Source organism: Sceloporus occidentalis, unplaced genomic scaffold, assembly GCF_023333645.1.
Source record: "Sceloporus occidentalis isolate IW3139 unplaced genomic scaffold, rSceOcc1.0.p SCAF_7, whole genome shotgun sequence".
In the NCBI taxonomy this organism is placed as follows: Eukaryota; Metazoa; Chordata; class Lepidosauria; order Squamata; family Phrynosomatidae; genus Sceloporus; species Sceloporus occidentalis.
This window is the reverse complement of record NW_028316987.1, coordinates 97,304,513-97,328,347: the sequence shown is the minus strand read 5'-3', so window position 1 is coordinate 97,328,347 and position 23,835 is coordinate 97,304,513. Positions and strand designations below refer to the sequence as shown.

The window sequence follows — 23,835 nt, the reverse complement described above, 5'->3', positions numbered from 1 at the left end:
TTTGCAAAAAAAAAAAAGATTACGATGGGAAATAATAATAATCAATGAAATATGCAAAATCTCTCGTTCTCTCACTCAACAGGGACAAAATTTCAGCCGTCAATCACTGTTGTGTTCAAGAATAAAGTGAATAGAAGTTTGCATCCCTCTGGGCAGGAAATGAATGTCTGTCTGAGTCTGAAATGAATACAAGACTGACCCCCCCTCTCAATTTTCTCTGCCCAGCACCTGTGTGGCCGGTCAGCTGCAGTGCCGCCTTGATCCCTGGTGCCGCCTGGACGGCGGCTGGAGCCCCTGGGGGCCGTGGTCCCCTTGCAGCCAGAGCTGTGGGCCGGGGGCCCAGATCCGCTTCCGGGAATGCAGCAACCCACCCCCTCAGAATGGAGGACGGGGCTGTTTGGGAAGCGCAGAGCAGCGGAGACCCTGCCAAGACCAGAAGGACTGTCCAGGTACGGAGGAGGGAGAAGGGCAGATGTGGGCCACAATGGGGGACATTGACCGACCTGTAACCCTTGACCTCTCAAACCTTAGCAGTTGAACATCAGGCTCCAGGAAAGGAGAGACTGAACTGGAAAGGAGCGGCCTTGGGGTCCCAATTTTGAGGGATGAGCAGAGAATAATATTGACAGCTTCAATCTTCCTCATTCAGAATTCCAAAATACTCCAAAACCCCCAACTTTTTACATGGATGGCTGAGATAGTGGCACCTTGTCTTTCTGATGGTTCAGAGTACATTCACTTTGTTTCCTGCACAAAATACCAATTTTGTATAAAATTACTTTCAGGTTATGTGTGTAAGCTGTATAGGGAACATAAAATAATTTTGTGTTGAGATGTGGATCTCATCTCCAAGATACTTCATGATGTATATACTGTACATATATTCCAAATAAATAAATCCAAAGTCCAAAACACTTCTGGTTGCAAGGATTTCGGATAAGGGAGACTCAACCTGTAATATGGTAAATAAATAAATACATGGATACAAACAGCGCAAAGGCCAGCTAGCCAGTTGGTCACCTTTTAGCAGGACAGACTTTGGCCTGGCCAGTGAATAAACATTTGCAAAAAACAGCGGGAGGTGCTTTTTCTTCCTGGGGGCCTCTTTGACTTCTCTCTTATCCCCCTCTTGCCCCACAGAAGAGGACGCATGGGGCCCCTGGGCCCTCTGGACCCCCTGCAGCGTCTCTTGCGGCGGCGGAGAGCAAGTGCGCCATCGCCAATGCCAGCAGCTGGAGTGCCACAGGTTGGCCACCACCCAGAGCAAGACCTGCAACACTCAAGTGTGTCTCAGTAAGTCAGCTCTTGCCCCCTTCATGAGAGAAGACCCTCTTTCCTTTTGGGCGTCCCATTCCTCAGCTCCCTTCCTGGAGCTCCACCACCATCTGGTCCACCTCACAGGGATGTTGTGGGAACCAGTGGATCCAGTGGTGGTTTAGAGCCTCCTGGTGAGGTAAGCTCTGCCTGATGTTCTTGGTAGCAGTGATCAGTGGCCTCCATGCCAGGGGTGTGGTGAATCTGCTTTGGGTTTGAGTTCAGATTTTAAAGGTGTAGGACCCTACCTTCAAAAATATGTTCAGCACCTTGGACATCTCCATGAAAGTTTAGACTGTGGAGTTTATCACGCTGGGGCTGATTTTGGCATTAAAGAGAGATTAAAGCGCATTTATAGCATCCTGCAAACGAAGCAGAAATGGTAAGTAATTGCACAAATGATTATCACATGCAGTTGTGCAAATAAAGTGATATCGGAAATGCATTGTCACTGAAATCCCAAAAGCAAAAAGATGCGTGTTAATGCTTCTTTGCAACGACTTTAATGGTGGGTTTCATGTGGCATCGTGTGAAATCATTACATGTAATGATGTGATTTTTCCCCCGGGATATTCATGGGGCAAACTCCTGATCTCCTTCGCATGATAAACTCCTATGGGGGGATTTGCTGTCAGGCAGCAGTGGCTGATGGTTCTAGAAAAGGACTTGTATTTTCACCTGGGGACAGGTGTGGCAGGCCTCGCAGGGGAGCTGGGGGAGCTGCCCTTTTTGGCAAAGGGGATGGGAGCCCCCAAAGGAGATCCACCTCTTTGACTCTCCTGGGCACTGCCTGATGGGATCCCAAGGACTTGCCATGTGTCCAAGGTCTCCTTGGACATAGGCCTTGCCATGGGGAAGCCACTTGAGATTGACGTTTGTCCACCCACTTCCAGAGGTGGGCTGCCCGGAGGGGCGATTGTATCGGGAGTGCTTGAAGGAAGAGGGATGTCCCTACAGCTGCGCCCACCTCACCCGCCAGATGGACTGTTTCTCAGACGGCTGCGAAGAGGGTTGCCACTGCCCAGTGGGCACCTACCAGCACCAGGGAGCCTGTGTCCAGGTCTGACCTCTTCTTTTTCTCTTGTTTTGGGGTGCCTTGCTTGGGTTCATAAGGATGAAGCCCTCAGCTGGGACACTTTGGGGACCCCCCCCCCCCCGGTCTATCTTGTTAGGTGAAGGATTTCATGGCAGAAGGAACAGCAGTAACAGAAGGGGCAAAGTTTAGCACCTGGGGAGACAAGGGAAGTGTATGGATGGGGAGCACAGGTATGGCTGCTGCCATCTTTTCCATTGGGCATAGTCTCCAACATTTCAGAAATGAAAACTGGGACACGTGTGGCCAAACAGGATTGGCGTGCGGTCAAGAAGGCAAAAGTTAGTAGTGAGGAAGAATAGAGAACTCAGGAGAGGCTGCAGCAGTTTGCTTTTGCCTGAACCAACTGAAAAGGGCAAGATTAATCCCCTTCTTCTACTCCCATGCCATGCTGGTGTGTAAACTACTTTTGCACTTTAGACTCAGTTCACAACAGTTGAGGCAAGAAAGGGGAGAATATGGGAGGAAGAAAGAGAAACTGGGACATTTTAAAAGCAGCTGAAAAAGTGGGATGGTTGGAAGTCCTCCTTGTCTGCAGGATGCCCAGCCAGTGGTAGCAAAGCCCATGGAGGGGAGCCTCTCAGAGTCTTGCCCAGTCAACCTGGAGCACCTGCTGGATGCTTCTCAAATCATAAGGACTACTTTGTTCTTTTAATGAGAAGGCTGGAACATCTTGGTTCAGACTAAATTCTTTGTGGGACCCCTTCTAACAACACAAGATGCACCCAGCCCAAAGTGGGAATTGGTCTGGCTGTGTCTTTTAAGTCCCGCTTTCTTGAACCTTTAAGACAGGCATGGGCAACTGTCAGGTTTAGGTACACCCCCCCCCCCCCGGTGCTCCCCATGTTTGCAACCAAATATTCTTGATGCGGTATTGAGGAGAGTGATTTCACCACACTTTTGCCCTCTCAGGGCCATTGTGGGTGCAGAAGAAGGCATTTCCATCCTAGCAGGTCACTTCTTGCTTGGAAAAACCTGACCTCTCCTGGGTGTACAACGGCCCGTGCAGGGGCCAAAACATGGGAAAACTGCCCCAAGGCTCCCTGGGGAACATTGAAAAGAAAACCCTCAAAAATTATTTGCAAAAGAACAATCCTGGGTAGTTGTGGGTCTGACATGTTTGAATGAAAGCACAGAGGTTCCCCCTTCCAGCCTTTCAGCCTGCCTTTGCCTTCCTGGCTGCTCATCCTCTCTCTGTGCTTTCTGGCCCAGGAGTGTCCCTGCATCCTAAGCGAGGAGGCCCTGAAGACCCTCCGCAGCCACTCCTCGGGCCCCGGCCACCCTCCGGCCGTCCTGGGTGCCCATGGTCAGCCACTGTCTCCAGGAGACGAGGTGGAACCCAATGGCACCATCTATTCTGCCTGCAGCAACTGGTGAGTTCATCTCCATTGACCGGTGGCTTCATCCAAGAATGGTCCAACGATGGAGAGTGGAAGAAATATTATCTCAAATTGTTGTTGTGTGCCCTCAGGCCGTTTCTGACTTAGGGTGACCCTATCACTGGGTTTTCTTGGTGAGGCATGTCCAGAGTGGGTTTGCCCTTGTTCTCCACTGAGGCTGAGAGAGTATGACTTGCCCAAGGTCTCCAACACTGATGTATATAGTTTTAATGTTTTTAAAATTAAAAGGAATACAGGGAGAGGCGGGATACAAATAATAATAATAATAATAATAATAATAATAATAATAATAAGTCATTTAAAATCATTATTATGTTTAATATGTTTTTTGGCTTATTTTATTGTTTTAATCTGATTACTCTGTTGCTTTAATGTTATTCGTAAGCAGCCCAGAGGTCTTTCTGATATATTTATCAAATATGTTCTGTTGTGGCTGGGGGATTTTGGGGGAGTTGTAGTTCGAAAAAAGGTCAACCGCCTAGAGATTGTGTGGGAGAAATGACCACTGTCCTTACTGTAGCCTTTCCTCTCTTCAGCTCCTGCCGCAATGGACAACTGGACTGTGCCTTCTCCCTCTGCCCCATCGACGGGGGCTTCTCCCTCTGGAGCCCCTGGAGCCCCTGTTCCTTGACCTGCGGGGGGCTGGGGAACATGACCAGGGGCCGCGACTGCACCAACCCCATCCCTGCCAACGGGGGCAAGGACTGCCTTGGTCCTCGGGTTGATATCAAGTACTGCCAGACACTGGATTGCACAGGTAAAGGGCTGTGGAGAACAATGGCTACAGCAAGTGCCTTGTGCTCATGTCACATGTGTGTATATGGGCATGCACTCAAAAACAACCTTGGGGCATGGATGGCTGATGGGCTGCATGTTTCTCACCCCTGTCAGGGGATGCTTCACCAAGCTGGTATGTCATCAGTCAAATCTGTACACATGCGCGCGCGCACACACACACAGTTAAAGTGGTGTCAAACTCTGGCTGTATCTGCACTGCATTTGCCTCAAAGAGTTGTGTTTTATGCGGGCCTCCTTCCCTGGGTAGGAGACAACAAACTGCATTGTGGTGCCTTCTTCTGTGGCACCCAGGGCCTCCATGGGTCTGGCTGTTGTCTCCCCCCCTCAGCCCACCTCAAGGTCTCAGCACAGAGAGTGTAGTGTGGCGATGAGAAGGGCAGGGGGTACTTTCTTACCCGTAGTGGGGGGAGGGTACCAGTGGGTCTCACAGTTTTCGCCAGTCTGTGTTATACTAGCCTGGAAGAGATATGACATTGCTTCTTGTTTTGGGGTTGGAGTGGTCTGAGGTTGGGGTTTTTTTTTTGGGGGGGGGGTTGTGCAGTTTTAGGTAAGCAAAAAATATAACACCAAAATGGGGACTTTGAGGTTGTCCTGGGGGAGGGCCTGGGGGCTGTGAAAGGCGGGTTGACTGTACAACACACAGTCTCTGTCTTCCTCACCCCAACGTAAATCCTACCAACTTGTAGCATGGTTGCGTGGGTGAGTGTCCCCATCTCCCCTCCGTGGATAGTTTGCTAGCAGTGGCTCAGATGCCCTGAGAGACATGGGCCAATCTTGGTGGCCGAAAGTGGCCCTTGATCCAGGTCCTCCTGCAGCCCTGCTGATCTCAGTCCGTCCTCTTTGTTTTTCTTCTCAGCTCTGGCTGGACCCACCAAAGAGCCCGTCTCTGGCCTCCCAGGTAAGGGGGCCTCCATGAACTTGGAAGGCGAGGAAGCCAAAATGCTTGCTTTGGAGTCCTTCTCTTATGTGAAAGATCAGGCCCTCGCAGTAAGGAATGGCCCACGAACACAGGGGCCCATCTGCCACCCCAAAGGGCATCATGCGGGTTAGGTGGGTAAGTGGTCTTCTTCCTCTTGTTTCTTCCTCCCCTAAATCCCCTGTGCTTTCCCCCTCCTCAGGTCCTGAGAGGGACAGCTTCACTCCCTGGACGTCCTGGACACCCTGCTCAAAAACATGCAGCGATCCAGAGCTCCCGGCCATCAAGACCCGCATTCGCTTTTGCCTGGGAAGGGCCAGCTGTACCGGGGAGGCCTTCCAGGAGCGAGAATGCAACTTGCCCCAGTGCACTGGTGAGGAATGGTGCCCACCTCGGGCACATCTCACGTAACCCAACTAAAATCTTAAATGCACACATGGCTTCCCCCGGACAGAGAACTGGTGGCAGCAGCCAATGGCCCCCATGTCAGTGGTGGCAGAGAATCCGCCCTGCGTTTTAGTTTGGACTGTAAAGCTGCTGACAGGAGGTTGACTGTAAGGCCAAAATAAGTGTGTTGTTGTTTATTGTTACTTGCCTTTGAGTTGGTCTTGACTCATGGCGACCCAATGGAGGAGACATCTCCAAGCGGCCCTGTCCCCCACTGCTCTGCTTTGGTCTTGCCGATTCAGTCCCATGACTGAGCCCATCCGTTGGCATGCTGTCTTCTTCTCCTTCCACTGCCCTCCATCTTTCCTAGCATTATTGGCTTTTCTAATGATTCGTGCTTTCTCTTCAAGTGGTCCAAGTAGAACAGGGGTTGGGCTGGATGGCCCTTGTGGTCTTTTCCAACTCTGTGATTCTATAATAACCTTGGCTTCCAGGGAGAGATGGTATCCTCTTCTCCAGCACCACATCTCAATTGATTTTCTTTTTATCTTCTTTCTTTACTGTCCTGCTCTCAGAGCCGTACATGGTGATAGGGAATATGATGGCTTGGTCGATTCTAGCCTTTGTGCTTAATTGTATATCTTTGCTCTTTAAGATCTTGCCTAGTTCTTTTATGGCTGCCCTTCCCATTCGTAATCTTCTTCTAATCCTTTGGCTACAGTCTCCGTTCTGATCTGTGTTTGATCCAAGGTACAAGAAATCTTTAACTATTTTGATTTCCTCATTATCTAGGTTGAATTTCTGTAGATCCCCCATGGTCATTATCTTCCTTATGTTTAGCAGTAAACCTGCATTTGCGCTTTCCTCTTTGGGTTTCCTTAGTACAGTTGGCCCTTCTTATACACATAGAATCATAGAATAAAAGAGTTGGAAGAGACCCCAAGGGCCACCCAGTCCAACCCCCTTCTTCTGCCATGCAGGAAATCCAAATCAAAGCATCCCCATTGACAGAGGGCCATCCAGCCTCTGCTTAAAGACCTCCAAGGAAGGAGACTCCACCACAATCTCCGAGGAAGGAGTGTGTTCCACTGTCGAACAGCCCTTACTCTCAGGAAGTTCCTCCTAATGTTGAGCTGGAATCTCTTTTGCTGTAGCTTGCATCCATTGTTCCATTGGGTCCTATTCTCTGGAGCAGCAGAAAAGACGGATTTCTTATACATGGATTTCTTATACACTGATTCAAGCATCCACAGTTTGAAAATGTTCGGAAAAAGTATACATTTCAAATATCAAATCTTGATTTTCCATTTTTTTATAAGGGACATCATTTTGCATTTTGTCATTATATTTAATGGGACTTGAGCATCCACAGATTTTGTTATTCACGGGGGATCTTCAAACCAAACCCCAGCGGATAACAAGGGTCCACTGTAATTGTTCCAAGTCTGTGAGGTTTTTCGCTGGTATTATAGTGCCATTTGTATATCGAGACCGTTGATGTTCCTTCATCCTGTCTTCATTCCTCCTCCTTGGAGGTGTTTTCACAGCCAGATTTTTTCATATGGGACTTGCCACTGCGTTCCTCTGCGGCTGTGAGAGAGTGACTTGCCCAGGGTCACCAAGTGGGTTTCCAAGACTAAGTGGGGATTTGCACCCTGGTCTTCCAGAGAAGCCCAAATCTAACGTTGAAACCCCCATGTCATGCTGGCTCTCCTTTTTAAAACCCCAGCAGACTTGTATAGGGCAACACAGTCTTTCAGAGGTACATAGGATTTTACTGCGCACTCCCTTAAACTACAGAACTGGAGGCATCTAGCAGAGAATTCATAGTATCTCATGAAACTGCATGGACAGCAAATTGCCGAAAAGATAACAGAATCATAGAGTTGGAAGAGATCCCAAGGGCCATCTAGCCCAACCTGCTTCTGCCATGCAGGAACTCATAATAAAAGCACCCCCATTGACAGATGGCCAGCCAGCCTCTCTTTAAAGACGTTCACCACACTTCTGTCTGCAGCCATCCCAACCCAAACAACCACCATTCAGGCTCCTTAAATGATTCACGGACTCCTGTCCATCTCTCTGACTCTCCCTTCCTCTGGTGCCCTCCAGATGCCCCATTGTGCCAAGGTGAGGAATGCTTGGGCCTCAACTGCACCTGGACCCCATGGGCCCCCTGGAGCGCCTGTTCCCGCAGCTGTGGGGTGGGGCAGCAACGGCGCCTACGCACCTACCACCCTCCGGGGCAAGGAGGGCACTGGTGCCCAGACATCCTGACGGCCAACATGGAACGGCGCTTCTGCAACCTCCAGGCCTGCAAAGGTAAGGGTCACCTGCCCCTTTTTGTACTGCAACCACCAGAATCCCCAGGCCATCATGGCCCTTGTATTTGCCAGGCGGAAGGCCTGTCCCAGACAACTCAGAGCTTGGGAAAGCTTGGGGACATTGCAGCCCCCAGAGTCCCCTTACAAGCACATCCACTGGGATTCTGGGAACTCAGGTCCAACGAAAGCACCGTTCTCAAGTCTGGGATTTTTTTTTAGCAGGGGAAGCATGATATCCTAGAATCCCAGCAGGGGATTCTGGGAATGGTGGTCCCCAAAAGGAGATTCCATACTGTGTCCAAGTCCCATTTGCCAAGAAGGCTCAAACTGACCAAGTGTTTTCTCTCTCTCTCTCTCTTGGCCCTGCCTTTCAGTGGACGGGGCCTGGTCCAAATGGAGCCCCTGGTCCTGGTGTGACCGTCTCTGTGGCGGGGGGCGCTCTTCTCGCACCCGGGCCTGCACCAGCCCCCCACCCAAGAATGGAGGGCGCCCCTGCCCAGGAGAGAAGTATCACGTCCGTATCTGCAACCCCAAGCCCTGCGGTGAGTTTGGGGGGCTGGGCTGTGTAAGAAAAGAAAACCCTATGTAATTCATGGAGCTGCCATGAGACGTGAAGCCCCCCCCCCCCCCCCCCCCCCACACACACACACACACACACACTTTGCATAACCCAGGTGCCAGAGTCCTTGCTCCCACAATCTTATGCCCCCTAAGTACAGCATAGATACTTAGTGAGAGAGATCTGCTACATCAGGAGTGTGCAGCCCCCATACAGAATAGTGGCAGTGCATTATGCATATCAACACACAAGACCTTTTGCCCATCTGGATGTGCAGTGTTGCTGGATGTACAGCAACATGTGCCTCTGTCAGGAAGATACAGCCATTGCACACGATCGTGAAAGTTGTTGCGCATGCATAGAAACCTCCACATGCATATTGTGTCACTATAATTTGTTCTTCTGACTCATTAAGAACATTTCAAAAGTAATACAGTGCTGTTAGTTGTTTAAAATGTCTGGTGAAGTATGCTATTCTATGCATGTCTTGTTGGTTATAGGGGCAGCTGGTGTCTGGATTGTGATTGAATTGTGGCCCCTCAGATAAGTTCTTTAAAGTTCACATTAGAAAGCTGAACCAATGAACCTCTGGTAGGGAAGATACCCGATGCCACGAGCTTTAGACTAAAAGCGTAATTTGATGCTGTTTCTCATTAACATGTTTTAGACACAGGAGTTTATCACACGGAGGGTGAACTGCAGAAACGGGATTTTAAAATCCGGGTGTTGTTTGTCCGCTGCGTTGGTGTGAAAGAGGAATAACGCGGAAATAATCAGAATGGAAAGCTCCTTTGTACTTTCGGAATTTAGCAAAAGTAAAAAGGAACTGGTTTTGACGACTTTGCACTCAGGTTATTATTATTACTATTACTATTACTGTTATTATGTTTATTTGTATAGCGCCAGAGGCTTTACGTAGCTCTTTACAAGGGAGAGAAAACAACAATCCAGAAATAGAAACAAACACCACAAACAAGATTATAAAATTAATAAAATATTACTGTAACAAAGTTAAAGCAATACTATAAAAGTGTAAATTAATAGAAATAATTTCTATACTGCGTTATTTCTCTTTTACACAAATGCTGCTTGTTTTCAGTTTAAATTTAGTTTCTGCTCTGGATTCGTTCCATGTGATAAACTCCATAATTTGTTTGTTGTTTGTCCCATTGTTTATCATTGTTATTTTTTTAAAAATCTACTTTATTATTTTTTCCATTTTTTTTAAAATGGAACAAATATTGCCCAAAGATGGCCCCATGGGTGCATGTTCCACACTTGCGCCTCACTGGTCCCAGGGCACTGCTAGATAACTGACCACTCTCTCCCAGCAGAGGAAGGTTGCCCCCCACCCATGCGCCTGGAGGACTGCGCCAATGCCTGCCCGCGCCACTGCTGGGATCTCCAGGAGGGCATCGAGTGCCAAGACGGGGAGGCCTGTGAGCCCGGCTGCCGTTGCCCGGAAGGTAAGGGCTCCATCTCTGCGTCTGGGTTTCACTTGTGGATGCAGGGCAAGAATGCGCAAAGTCTCTTAAGGTGGAGCCACACTGACCACCCCCAGACACCCATTTGTGGGTCCCCTGTGGGCAGTTAATGGAGCAAAACAGGGTTCCTTTGTCCCATTAGAGATTTTGTTTAATTAATGTATTTATACCCCAAAGGCTCTCAGGGTGGCTTCCAGATTGTTAATTTGGCCCTTGGTCCCATTGAGATGGCCCCCAATGGGTCAGCAGCGAAGGATTGTTTTGCAGAGTAGAGATGGCGGAAAGAAAATAACAGGCCCCTTGACCTTCTGCAATTGGCCACTCCTGCTGTATGCATGCTGAGGGTCAAATTACACAATACATTGACCATGATTTCCCCCTAACAAGTGATTTCTATCAAGTAGTGAAAGATATATCCGCCAGCCATGTTATGACAGTAGCATTATTAGCAACAACAAGACCCAAGTTTTCCTCAAGAATTGGAAAATACAGTGCGCCCGCGCCATACGCGGGCGCACCATACGCGGCCTTGAGCATATGCACTCAAGCCGTGGGGCGGAAGGGGCGGCGCGTCCCATTCAATTGAATGGGCGCGCATGCCTGTTGCGCCCCGCGCGCGCACGCGCCACCGCACACAAGCCCCATTGTTTCCAATGGGGCTCAAGCATAGGTAGAATTCGCCTTACGCGGAGGGATCCGGAACGGATCCCCCGCGTAAGGCGAGGACGGACTGTACACATAGCACAAAGGGCACCAAAGCCGAAAGGAGTCACACTTGTATTGGCAGTTCTTTAGAGAAATGCATACAATTTGATTCTCCCTTTTCCATACTTCCAAAATCAAAAAGATTAGAAATATTCAGAATGGTCCGTGAGGGTGGCTGAGTTAGCGACACCTTCGCTTTCTGGTAGTTCAATGTGCACAAACTTTGTTTCATGCACAAAATTATTTAAAATTTTGTCTATAAAATTGCCTTCAGGTGATGTGTACATTAAGGTGCATGAATTTCATGTTTAGACTTCAGTCCCTTCTCCAAGGTCGTTTATTATCTAAATGCACATATTCCAAAATCTGAAAAATTCCAAACTCCAGACCTCAACTGGTCCCAAACATTTTGGATTACCTATTTAAAATAGCACACCCAGTTGCACGTTCTTCTGCCTTGATCTACTGAAAGCATTCTTCTTATGACCGGATCATTTCTTTTCAGCCTGATCCCATACGCCTTGGGCCTTGAGCCAAAGTTAAAAGTCTGGTCTCCTCCTCACCTAGGGACCCTGGAGCAGGATGGCACCTGTGTCTCCCCTGCCCACTGTGAATGCACAGACTCCCAGGGGCACAGTTGGGCACCAGGAAGCCTCCATGACGACGGCTGCAACAACTGCTCCTGCCTGGAGGGTCGGCTCCTCTGCACCAACCGCACCTGCCTGCCCAGCGAGTGCGCCTGGAGCCTCTGGTCCGGCTGGGCCCCCTGCAGCGTCACCTGCGGGCAAGGACTGCGCACCCGGTTCAGGTCAGGCAAGCAAGGGGGAAGCAGCGCACATGGGGGGGGGGGGGGTTGCCATGAAAGCAGCAGTTCTCAACCTGTGGGTCACAACCCCTTTGGGGGTCAAACGGACCTTTCACACGGGGAGCCTCAGCCCATCGGAAAACAGATATTTCCCCTGCAATGCGCAGGGGAGACACAGGTATTTCCGATGGTCTTAGGAAGCGAGACACCGCAATTTTATGGTTGGGGGTCACTACAACATGAGAAACTGTATTAAAGTGTTGTGGCATTAGGAAGGTTGGGATCCCCTGCACTAAGGGAACTGAATGCCCAGAACATGGGGATATGACTTTGGTGGCAATACAGCTCCCAAAATCCCCTAGCCAGCATTCTCCTTCTTCTGGAAGAAAGGTGATGTTCTTGCTTTTATTTGCCATCAAGTCAGCTTTCCTTTCTGGTGGCCTTTGGAGGGATTCATTGGCCTCCAAGAAGAGACCCTCTCATTGCAAACTCCCGGCGGTGGCTGCGGCTTCCTTGACTAAGAGCGTCTCCCTCTTTTCCTCCTGTCTGCAACACTTTGTTGTTGTTTGCTTTCGAATCCTTTCCGATTTATGGTGGCCCTTAGGCCAACCTATCATGGGCTTGCCTTGGTAAGATTTGCTCAGAGGCTGAGAGAGTGGGACTTACCCAAAGTCACTCAATGGGCTTCCATGGCCGATGGGGTCTTGCACCCTGGTCTCCTGAGTCCTAGTTCAACACCCGAACCACTACGCCACGCTGGAGATTTTATCATGCGGGACATATCCCATGCAGAAACTTGATTTAAAGTGGGGAAAACCCTGCAAAGGCGGGTTGTTCTTCACACGACATTCAGAGTTAACCTGAACAGAAATTAGAAATAAACCGCAAAAACGGGTAGTTTTTCAGATGACGCTGGCGTCAATGAGAAATAATGCGACATTAATCCAAATGCAAAGTCAACAAAACCCATTCCTTTTTACCCTTGGGAACTTCCTGAAAGTAAAAAGGAGTGTGTTTTGTTGACTTTGCGTTTGGATTAATGTTGTGTTATTTCTCATTGATGCCAACGCATTGGAAAAACAACCCACAAAAGCGGATTTTTAAAATCCCATTTGTGCCTGGGGTTTAACCACTTTGCCTATAAATTGCCTCCATGGGATAAAGTTCTGGGTCTCTAGCCTTCCCCTTTTGCAAGCATTACTTTTTGCAGGGAGTCCTATCATCTCAAAACAGTCTTTTTCTTCCAAGAGGCCTTTGGGAATGAAGTGGTTGTTGCTGAAAGTCCCTTAGATGGGCTGCATAGAGTGCACTCTTCCTCTCATTGTCATGTTTTAAATGCCTTTAAGTGGTTTTAAATGTGTGCTGTTTTTAATAAGATTATTTAACAGCTGCCACCGGCTTAACTGTAATGTAAGATCCTGTGTTCTTTCCTTCGGCATTTCCTCTCCTCCCTTCCCCTCCAGGACTTCCACGTCTGGATCATGGGCTCCGGAGTGCCTCAAGGAGCAGCAGCAGACCCATCCCTGCGCCCCGGGGCCCTGCCCAGCTCTCTGTCTCCATGAGGGCCACCAGATGCAGCTGGGCACCACCTGGCTCCTGGGGGAGTGCCAGCAATGGTTAGAGCCTTCCTGTCCCCCCAGTCCAGCCCAGAAACACAGCCCCATGTGCTGTAGGCATGGGGCAGCTGCAGGCAAGATCACCCACACATTTGCTATCACATGCCCTTTCACTATCCCAGTTGGCAGAGATGGCCCCAGTTAACCCTCTGCCACCGCACTTTCTGAGTTGCTTTTAAATGCCCCGGTTTCTCTTTCTCCTTCTCCTCCCATTTCTTCCCTTTGTTCTCAGGTTGCATCAGTCGCTGCAAACTGAGTTGAGTGTGCTAAAGTGGTTTCCACTCAGTAAATGCAGCAGGAGGAGAGAAGGGGAAGGGGCAGAGTTTTGCATTTCCCAATAGACCCATTTTGTACACAGCCCATCTGACTTTCCTAAATCCATTATGGAATGTCCAGCATTTCTCTACTTAAAACACAAGTCATATGTTTAATTCCCTGTTAATAACTTTTGAGAGTTAACTTGCACAGCTCCCTGCTGGGAAGCTTTAGCTGGAGATCTGGCATTGAGCAAGTGGTTGAACTCCATGGTCTCTCAGGGCACCTTCCACCTGTAGGATTTGACAATTTTATGATGTGGGAGAAGCCATAATAACTCCTTGATTAGAACCCATCACCCAGTGCATACAGAATGTCTTGGGTTCAAAAGTGGCAACACCTCCATGTAAAAGGTCCAGCCAGCAGCAGCGGTGGACAGGGCAGACCTGCTTCTGCCAGTCAGACCCTGAAGGCAGCTCCCAGTAACTCAGCATAGGTCCTGCAACCTTGCTTTAGTTCTCTTTGCAACAGGAGTGGGCAATTTGGCTGGGTCTGGGGGGCAGGGGTTTTTGCCCCTGGACCTTCCTGAAGATGGGAGAGAAGACACCAATATAATGCCCCACAAAAAACAGTAGTGGCTAAACGTCTGCGTCTGGTATTGAAAAGTGGAGTTTGAAAAAGAATGTTGAATGGTGGAGGAGAGCGATGCAACCTACTTAAAGGGCTCATTGTCATCCCTGGAGCCCCCTTTCTTCTGGAAAATGGCTGACCTGGGGGAGCCTGGGGCAAAGGGCCAAGGCTACAAAAACAGCCCACAGATGTCTTTTGCCTGTGGACACAGGCGTGCTACTCTGGCTTTGAATTTTGTATTCAGTGTTTGGATGTGTGTGTCCTGGGAACCAGAAAGAGTTGAGGGGCCACATGTGGCCCTCAGGACCCACTTTCCCCACTCCTGCCCTGGCACCTGCAGACACAGCCACTTCCTTGGCTGGGTTGGAAATGGAGGGTCAGCAACACCAGGGGAGAGCCTGACCACCCCTCTTTCTCTCTGTCTGCCACCATTTGCAGTATTTGCACCCCAGAAGGTGTCTACTGCCTGGATGTCGCATGCGCAGGTGAGCAGCTTCCATCTTTTCTAATACAATACCCGTTGACCTATTTGATGGGCACACAAAGTTTTCCGAAGGCGACTTTTAGCAGGAATTGTCCATTCTATGGGTTTCCCTGTCTTGCGTGTGGACTTCTGATAAGTTGCCCAGATGGAGGGCTGGTTGGACTTCAGTCGGACCCAGCTGGTCTGATGCAGCAGGACCATCATCTTCCTCCTCCTCCTCCTCATCTCCCAATCTGCAATTAAGACATGCAATTTGCATTTTTATATAACTTATCCCACGTAATTGGGATAAAATTGTGATTTCCTCCAGTGGACTGGCTGTGAAGTCAAAGAATATTCACCAACATTTTAAGTGATGAGGAAGAAGAATTGATGCTGATTGCTGACAATCATTCTTGGTCCTACACTGGATATCATGCATAGGTTTTCTCCTTAAAAGCTTCACAGAGGACTTAGAAATTAAAGGAACTGTATGATTTTGGCAGAGGGGTGAGGAACAGAGGCAAGTGTGTTTCGGAAAAGCTGTAGGCTAGCTACCCATCGGTCCATTTCAAGTATATTTTTGACCAGTTACTTACTGGGAGGAGGGTCTGCTGCTATGTCAATCCCTGCTCCAAACCAGAGTGTTTCGCCCCATTGATATGGACCATCCTATTGACTATCCCTTGACTGCCCTATTCTTGGTTTTAGCAATCACTTTAATGATTTTGATTGTATTTTATTATAGTTATTGTTATGTTGTACTTATTGTTGTTGATTTGGGGTTAAGGAGGGAGGGGGATTGTGGGATTTTATTCTGTTGTATCATATGGATTTTACTGATGTAAGCCGCCTCACTCTTGTTAGAGAGGCAGAGTAGAAATAAATATTATTGTTATTCTTGTTATTATTATTATTATTATTTCTTCCCTTGCTTTTCGTGCTTGACAGTAAATGGTGCCTGGACCCCGTGGTCGCCTTGGTCCGACTGTCCTGCCACCTGTGGCCGCAGCACCCAGATTCGCACGCGGGCCTGCATCAACCCGCCGCCACGCAACAACGGCTTGCCCTGCACCGGCCCTGAGGTCCAGGCCCAGAACTGTTCCAGCTTGCCCTGCCCAGGTGAGGGTTTGTCCCGGATAATCCTGCTGACCAGTGACCATCAGGGCTCCCCGGTTGTTGTCCCTCTGTAGCATTTGTTCAGGACCACATTGTGCTGGAAACGTTGTTGTCATTGCTTCCAACATATAGTGACTGTATGGCGAACCTATCACCGGGTTTTCTTGGCAAGTTTCTTCAGAGGAGGTTTGCCATTGCCTTCCTCTGAGGTTGAGAGAGTGTGACTTGCCCAAGGTTACCCCAAGGGCCTAAATCCCCATGAGAGTAAACCCTCCGAATCAATGGGAACTTGGCAAATCAACCCTTATGTAAGTCCCATTGATTCAGTGGGTCTATTGTAGTCAGGGCAAGCAGAAATGTTTCCGGGGGTCATGCCACACTGACCCTTCTTACCTTTAACAAGAACAGATCAGCTCCCTTCTTGGACTACAACTCCCAGAATCCCCTAGAAGGTCCCCAAAATGAGCTACCAGGCTCTGCCACAGGCTTTGCCTTTCTGCTGATGCCCCATGCGCACCAACTTCTCTTTGCCCCTGTTCCCCACCCCATCTCTTTTCCCACGCAGGGGATGAGCCATGTCCCTGGTCCCCCTGGGGCCCATGTTCGAGGTCTTGCGGAACCGGCTTGGCCTCCCGCACAGGGCTGTGCAGCTGCCCGTCCCCCGAGGATGCTGGAGGGGCACCATGCAATCACAGCCTCCGCCAAGAGGTGGCAGCATGTTACCTGCAGGGCTGCAAAGGTAAGGAAGTGGCACCCCCTAGGGGCAGGAAAGGACAGGACACGCAGGCAAGGGCTTCTCTTCTTGATGTGTGCCTTCAAGTCATTTCCGACTTATAGGTGACTCTAAGGCCACTTGTAGTTTGTTGTGGCCCCAGAGCTCCCTGACAGAGATGACTAAATAGCACACAAAAGTACAAATAGCAGAATGCTATAACACTGAGCCATGGCAGTTAAGGTGGTGTTAAACTGCATTAATTCTGCAGTGCAGGTGCAGCCGAAGTGATAGAAAGTCTTAGAAAAAGATTTTTCCTGGCCATAAAATGGCCCCAGGAGGGGGAGGAAAACATGGTTGTTGTTGTTGTTGTTATTTCTACCCTGCCTATCCAGCAAGATTGACGCGGCTTACATCAGTAAAATCCATGCAATACAACAGAATAAAACCCCACAATCCCCCTCCCTCCTTCACCCCAAATCAACAACAATCAGTACAATATAGAACAATAACTATAATAAAATACAATGAAAATCATTAAAGTGATTGCCAAAACAAAAATAGGACACTCAAGGGATAGTCAGTAGGATGGTCCATATCAGTGAGGTGACTGAGTCAATTATTCTGGGAAGGCTTGTCGGAAGAGATCCGTCTTTACAGCTTTTTTGGAGCTATCAAGGTTAGTAATATGTCTGCTCTCCTCTGGCCGGCCACTCCATAATTTGCCTTCCATGCTCCCTAAATGACATTATTTGGGGGGCAGATTATAAAATTTCTCTGCATTTTGCCCACCCCGGCAGAGTACTTGCTGTTTCCCCCTGTTCCTCTGTACCCCACTTTAAGTCGAGAAATGTATGCCCCAAAATTGCCCCTAAAATCTTGGGTAGACTTATATAAGGGACCATACATCAGTAGTGCTTAGGAAGCTCCTAAAGCAAGCAAGCCTGATCACCAATCCTTCCCCGCTCCAGTCCATTTTGCAAGCCTTTGCTTCTTATTAGAAACAACTCTCCATTTAAAACCACTTCCTTTGCTCTCTGGTCCCTTTTACAACACCTGGTTTCCTACTGGAAAAACTCTCCATTTAAATCCACTTGCTTCCCTTCTCAAGCCGATATTAAACCTCGCCTGCAGCAGCTGGGAATTGATTGGGAAAGGTCCAGAGAAGGAGAAGGAGGGACGGAAGTGGTATTTCCCCGTTTCCATCCTTCTTTCTAGCCCCCTAAGTTTTACCCTCGACTTATCCATGGGTCACATCAGAACCCAGGATTTTGACCCTGAAACCTTCCCTCGACTTATACATGAGGTCAACTTGTACATGGGTATACACGATATGTGTGTTAGGGGTGGCCTTATTTTCTACCCCTGGAATTGGCTGCTCTTGGGGCAGACACACTGCCTCTGGCCCACTGTCACCCCACTGACCTTGCTCTCCTGGTCCTCCCCTTCCTCTCCCGCAGAGTGTCCCTGGAGCTCCTGGACAGCTTGGACCCGGTGCTCCTGCAGTTTCCTGGTGCAGCAGCGCTACCGGAACCAGCGGGGCTCTGGGGCGGACGGAGAGCCTTGCGTGGGGCTGGATGGGCAGTTCCGCATGTGCGACTATTCCCAGTGCTCAGGTGAGCGGCCCCAAACTCTCTCCTGTGCCCCCTTCCCCCCAAATAGGTCAGCAACATTTGCAGACCTTTGGAAAGACACTTTTTTTGGACCACATCTCCCAGAATACCTCTGCTGACTGGCGAGGTATCAGGTACCACACGTCTACAAACCCACTTTCATTGCAAAAGGATAAATTCTAGACGTTTAAAATCGAAGAATAGCTTTATCGTAAAAAAGATCTTAGTAGAGAGGTCAGTGACTTTTTGACAAGTCTAAGTTGGAATGCATTGAAACACTTTCATAGAACATAGGAAAATCCCTCCCCATAAAATGGTGTAACCTAGTGATTGGCTCCCAGTTCCCACGCTTCAGTCATTGACACAATGGAATGGTTTACCATCCGGAAAATCCGGTAATTGGCATGATTTGTGTGAATCTTCAGCTTCTTGCCAACACTAGACTCAACATCTTTAGAGTAGCATCTTTCTGTACTTTGTTTATACTAGGTATCACTTGGGATTGGTGTCATGTATTTAACAATATCATCACACATGTTTGACCAGTATATATCAATAAGTAAACGTATATAAAACTATGAACATCACCTATAAAACCTGTTATCACTAAATACCATATCTCTATATTATATTTTCAAATTATTCAACTCATTCCCAATCAGGGATCAGCCAGCGCTTACCAAGCCTGAGTGGGAAGCCTCCTTTCTCACGGTTCTTCTCAGCTTTATCAAAACACATTCACCCTTACGGAACTAACCCTACATTTATACAATCCCAATTAACCAGAAACTATCAATCCCATCTTTTTAGTCAGATCAATTTCTGGCAGGAAAGCATTCAAATAATCATTAATTAAATGAGCATCCTGACTCTAGGGGATTTGGGGGATTGTGATCCAAAAAAGGGGACTTTCTCCAAGCTCTTCCTCTCCCTCTCCTCCTGCCCTGCTCCTTCCTTCCTTCCTTCCTTCCTTCCTTCCTTCCTTCCTTCCTTCCTCACCCACCATCTTGTCTTCCAGAGTCCAGCTGTGAGCCCCCCTTTCAGTTCCAGGCCTGCGGTTCCCCCTGTGACAGCCTCTGCTCCACCTTGCGCCACCCAGAACTGTGCCAGGACATCCTCCGCTGCCTGCCTGGCTGCTATTGCCCGCAGGTGAGAGAGCAAGCCCTTGCACCCCACTTTTCCCAGAAGAGATATAACCTCTGGAACTCCCTGCTGCAGGATTTTGAGTGGAAAAGGTAGAGACCTTTCCTGAAAGAGTTCTGGGTACAACAAAGACTCTTGGTTTCCTTGTCAGTTTTTGGGGTGCAGGAGGGAATATTCAAGGTGCTGGGCTCTGTCCTCCAAACAAAGAGTGATGGGGTGCAGCTCTTCCTGCCCTGAATATATGTGTAGCGGTGCCTGGAAGCTTCCTTGTCAGTGTTGCAATGCATTTAGCTCTGGATTTTAGTCTGAACTTGAAGGGAGTGATCCAAGATGCTGATTTTGTTTTAGCAATCATTTAAAATTTAGGCTAAAACCCAAAACACTGATCTGGAAGCCACAAATTGCTAGTGCCTGAGACCCTTGTTGACATGGAAATAGTGTCCTTGGAAGTCCTAATTCCTACTCCCACAATGTGATGAGGACAGTCACACTCTGCTCATGCTCAGGAGCACTGCTTAGCAAAGTTGTCTTTCTGGATTACAGATCCAATACATTTTTCAAGCTTTGCTGAAGAGCAATCTATTCTTATTTTTTTGGCTGAATGACACTAAACAATTTTGCTTTGCCAGGGGGTGGGGAAACTACTTGCACCCCACATGTGTGCCCTATGGGATCCCATTCTGTGGCCCATGAAACATGCCAGGAGACTCCTGGAAACCCCCTGAAAAATGAAAAGAAATTGGCCATAATTTTGACAAAAGACCTATAAAACAATAAAATCACCAGAGTAATGTAGCATTTGGGGCCGTCCGCTGCCCCACACCACCCCCTAATTCTGCAGAACAGACACACAACCCTAATTGTGGCCAAATCCCAGAACAGAAGTGGCATGAGATCACTTCCAGTCATGCCATGGGTGGTGTTATGGCGTGCAAGGGGCTTGCAATGGGAAATGGCCCCCAGCCCCCTCAGAATTATCCACCCCTGCCATAAACGGAGCATATCTAGTGTCACTTTTCTCCATGCTGGACTATATAACTCTCATAGCCTTCCTTTACCCCAGCTTGGTCTACTCCGTGGCCCCAGTGGCCAGTGAGAGATGCCATTTTGGATTTGTCCACTTTCTCTTCCCCGCAGGGCCTGGTGGAGCAAAATGGAGCCTGTGTCCCACCTTCTCAGTGTGGCTGCCTCCACCTGAGCCAGGAAGGTGCCCCTGTCTACCTGGCAGCCGGAGAGACCCTTCCGATCGGTTGCAAGGAGTGGTGAGTTGCACTTCAACAGTTATGAAGGAGTGGGGTGCTTTATCTGGCTAATGGGAGGGAATTCTGGGGGTGCTAGTCCAAATGTCATTTTATTTTGATCCCTCCTTTCCCCCACCCCTGACACTCCAAGTAGCAAACACAGATTAAAAGAGAGATGCTAACAAACATTCGCATCCCTAGAATCATACAAAAATTAAAGTGCAATTAAACTGTCCACAGAATAGAAAGCAATTTAATAGCATACCCTTACAAACAATTGCTATCATGTGCTGCCAGTTATGGGGATGCTGTCCTAGGGTTTTCTTGGCAAGGTTTATTCAAGGGGTGGGTGGGTTGCCATTGCCTTCCTCTGAGGCTGAGAGGGTGTGACCTGACCAAAGTTATCCAGTGGCTCTCCATGGTGAAGCAGGGATCTGAACCCATGTCTCTCAGAAGCATCTTAGTCTAACATTCAAGCCACAATGCCATGCTGAGTCCTGCCCAGCTTGCTTAGATGTATTCCTCATCACAGTTTGCAAAGACCCTGTGCACTCTCCCTTAAACAGGGCTCAATTTAACAGTGAATCCAGAGGGCCCCAGGCAATCCAATGGCCCAGAAAGGTCCCTTTGGCCAGTCTGGGTCTCTTGGAAAGAGTGGAGTGGCTATGCAGAATGGGACTTACACACACTGCAAGGTTTCCTTTTAACTGCCCTGGCTCCATCCTAAGGTTCCTGGGATTCTTGTCACATTTGGGACCTCCATAAATTTGGGACTACAGCTCTCAGATATCCTGTCCATTGTCCATGCAAACCAGGGCTTCTGGCAGCTGAAGTCAAACCCGTTGGAAGAGCAGAGAGCGAGAACTACTACTATAGTTCTGAAGTAGAGCAATAGAGCCCCTCATTAAGCTACACATCCTGGTGTTCCATGGGACAGACCCATGACAGTGAAAGTGGTGTCAAAGTCCTGTGACAATTCAGTGCAGATGCATGGATGTGTGCTTTTGAGCGATTAACTACCAGCTACTTTCTCTTGGCAGTGTTTGTCAACATGGGGACCTCCAATGCAGAAGTGATGGCTGTGAAGGTGAGTAGTGGCAGTTGTGTCTCAGATCCCAAGGGCTTCAGGTTGAGAGCCATAGTTTTTACAGTGGGGTCCATTGCATGGTGACTCTGTAGAAGCCTATGCTGCTATACTTGCACATTAGTTATCTAAAGACGCCTTATCCTGTCTCACATGTGATTCATCTTTCAAGAGGGGCTTTACTGTCATGGCCAGGTTAGCGCTGGTGGATGATGGCTCCGATGTCAGTGGGAGTGGTGGATCTGCTGTGGGTTTTAGTCCAAACTTGAAAAGAGCTGTCCAGGGTGCTGAACCTCAATGCCCAAACAGGAGCCTTCCATGTTGGTGGGGCAGTGAGACTCTTCCGTGTTTTAGTTTGACCTCTCAAAGAGCTATTCAAGGTGCCAAACCTCTCCCCAAAATAGGTCCAGAATCTGAGATGTCTCTTTTAAAGTCCAAGCTAAAGCACACAGCGGATTCACCACCCCACTGACATAGAAGCAATAATCCTGTGCTACTTCCCGACATGTCCTGGGCTCCACTGCTTTACTTCCCTCCTTTTTGACCTCTGCTGCAGGGCTGCTGCCTCTGAGCACCTGGTCAGAGTGGACCCCCTGCTCCCCTTGCCTACCTCTGCTGGCACTCAGCCCCTGGGCAGCCTCTCTCCTCTTGGCTCAGCACCAACCCTGGCCCCAAGAAGACCCATCTCCCCAGGCGGCCCTGGTCTCCCTGCAGCACCGCTATCGCCTGTGCCTGGACCCCCAAACGGGCAGAGCCTGGGAGGGGCAGGAGAGCCTGTGTTCGGCTGAGCTGGAGCAGGAGCAGCTGTGTCCCGACCCACACGCTTGTGAAGGTGAGTAGGGCCCTGGGAGACGGGGAGGGTTGAAGGGATGTGATTCAGCAAGAAGCCACATTGGTCCAAATCGCTTGAGATCTGCCAGGACCCAAGAATCACCCTTCCTTTCCCCATGCCTCCTACGTCAGGCCCTGTGGGATGTGGGGAGGGTGGCAGGGCAGTGGTGGGATTCCACGTTGGTCTGGTGGGGAATCTTTTCTGGTTTTTAACCCCAAATTTAGAGGAGCCATCCAAGGGGATGTGACTAATCTACAAAATAGATTCAGCACCATGGAGGAATTGGTTGTTGTTGTGTGCCATAAGTTTCCAACTTATGATTGCCCTAAGACTGCTTGTAACAGTCCCCTACTCCACCCCTTCAGGCCCGTAGCCAGGCTGGAGCACTGCCCTGGGGCCTCCAGCCAAAAGGGGGGCCCAAAGAGACGCGGCTCCTTTGTCCGCTGCAACAGAGGCACCAAAAGCGCCCTGGACACAGCTCACGAGCCATGTCATTGATGTGCACCCCATGTAAACAGTGGTGCACCAAGATGGCACCCGCGGCACGCGGTAGGACTTGGGAGCATGCAAACGCTCCGCCCTACCGAGCCTAGAATCAGCCCCAGGCCCCCAAGTATGTTTGAACATTAAAAAATATAAGGGTCTTGAATGTACTTTCTGCCCCAGGGCCCCTAAAGGCCTAGCTACGGGCCTGCACCCCTTACTTCCTAACATGTTGTGTACCTGCTCTGTGGCATCTTGTGGCCAGGGGAAGACAAATAAAGGGGATCCAAGCAGCATCCAGCTGTGTTTGTGCAGCTAGAAGATGAAGAGGCAGTCATTGCCCTGGACTTCCCAGTGTCCTGAGAAGATATGAATATCCCTGTGCATCTAACTTGGGGCACTAACTTGGGACACTGCCTGACTGCCCCCTGTCCTTGCCTGTCCCCCAAATGCCTCTGGAGATATGCCCCAGTTAAATAAAGAGAACAAGGGGGGTGAGCATAATGGCACCTAATCCAAGACATTGTCCAGTCAGGAGCCTTGGCCTGCTCTGCCCGCAGTCCCTGTCCTGATGAACAAGCTGGCAGCAGTGGCCACTCATCCTTACTGCCATGGGTTCACAGGGCGCCAGGCCATGCCTCCCTGCCCACAGCAGATGGGGTCATGCACAGCATCTGTGCAGCAGCTACCCTTGGAGAGCCACTCTTTAGGCCACCTCTGGCCTGGAGGCTCTCTCCCTCCTTAGGCAGCCCACGAGGCCCAAACGGTTGTGTGTGCCCCTTTGCTATGGCATCCTTTGTTTGGGGAAGGGGGGGGGGTGGATGGTGGGGCAGCAACAGGGGTCCAGTTTCCCATCTCA

General features: G+C 49.3%; 1 protein-coding gene across 1 annotated transcript in view; it reads left to right on the top strand.

The window, feature by feature from the left end:
• LOC149310211 (SCO-spondin-like) overlaps positions 1–23,835 on the top strand; it is a 131,465-nt gene that overhangs the window by 89,738 nt on the left and 17,892 nt on the right. Inside the window, exons 77-96 of the mRNA XM_089534034.1 lie at positions 226–449; positions 1,141–1,293; positions 2,208–2,374; positions 3,620–3,780; positions 4,344–4,564; positions 5,462–5,503; positions 5,724–5,894; positions 8,021–8,230; positions 8,607–8,774; positions 10,126–10,257; positions 11,548–11,788; positions 13,249–13,401; positions 14,725–14,771; positions 15,701–15,871; positions 16,434–16,602; positions 18,033–18,196; positions 19,212–19,342; positions 20,474–20,598; positions 21,618–21,664; positions 22,218–22,493. Of these exons, the coding sequence (XP_089390160.1) occupies positions 226–449; positions 1,141–1,293; positions 2,208–2,374; positions 3,620–3,780; positions 4,344–4,564; positions 5,462–5,503; positions 5,724–5,894; positions 8,021–8,230; positions 8,607–8,774; positions 10,126–10,257; positions 11,548–11,788; positions 13,249–13,401; positions 14,725–14,771; positions 15,701–15,871; positions 16,434–16,602; positions 18,033–18,196; positions 19,212–19,342; positions 20,474–20,598; positions 21,618–21,664; positions 22,218–22,493 (3,173 nt within the window). The remainder of the gene's footprint in view (positions 1–225; positions 450–1,140; positions 1,294–2,207; positions 2,375–3,619; positions 3,781–4,343; positions 4,565–5,461; positions 5,504–5,723; positions 5,895–8,020; positions 8,231–8,606; positions 8,775–10,125; positions 10,258–11,547; positions 11,789–13,248; positions 13,402–14,724; positions 14,772–15,700; positions 15,872–16,433; positions 16,603–18,032; positions 18,197–19,211; positions 19,343–20,473; positions 20,599–21,617; positions 21,665–22,217; positions 22,494–23,835) is intronic.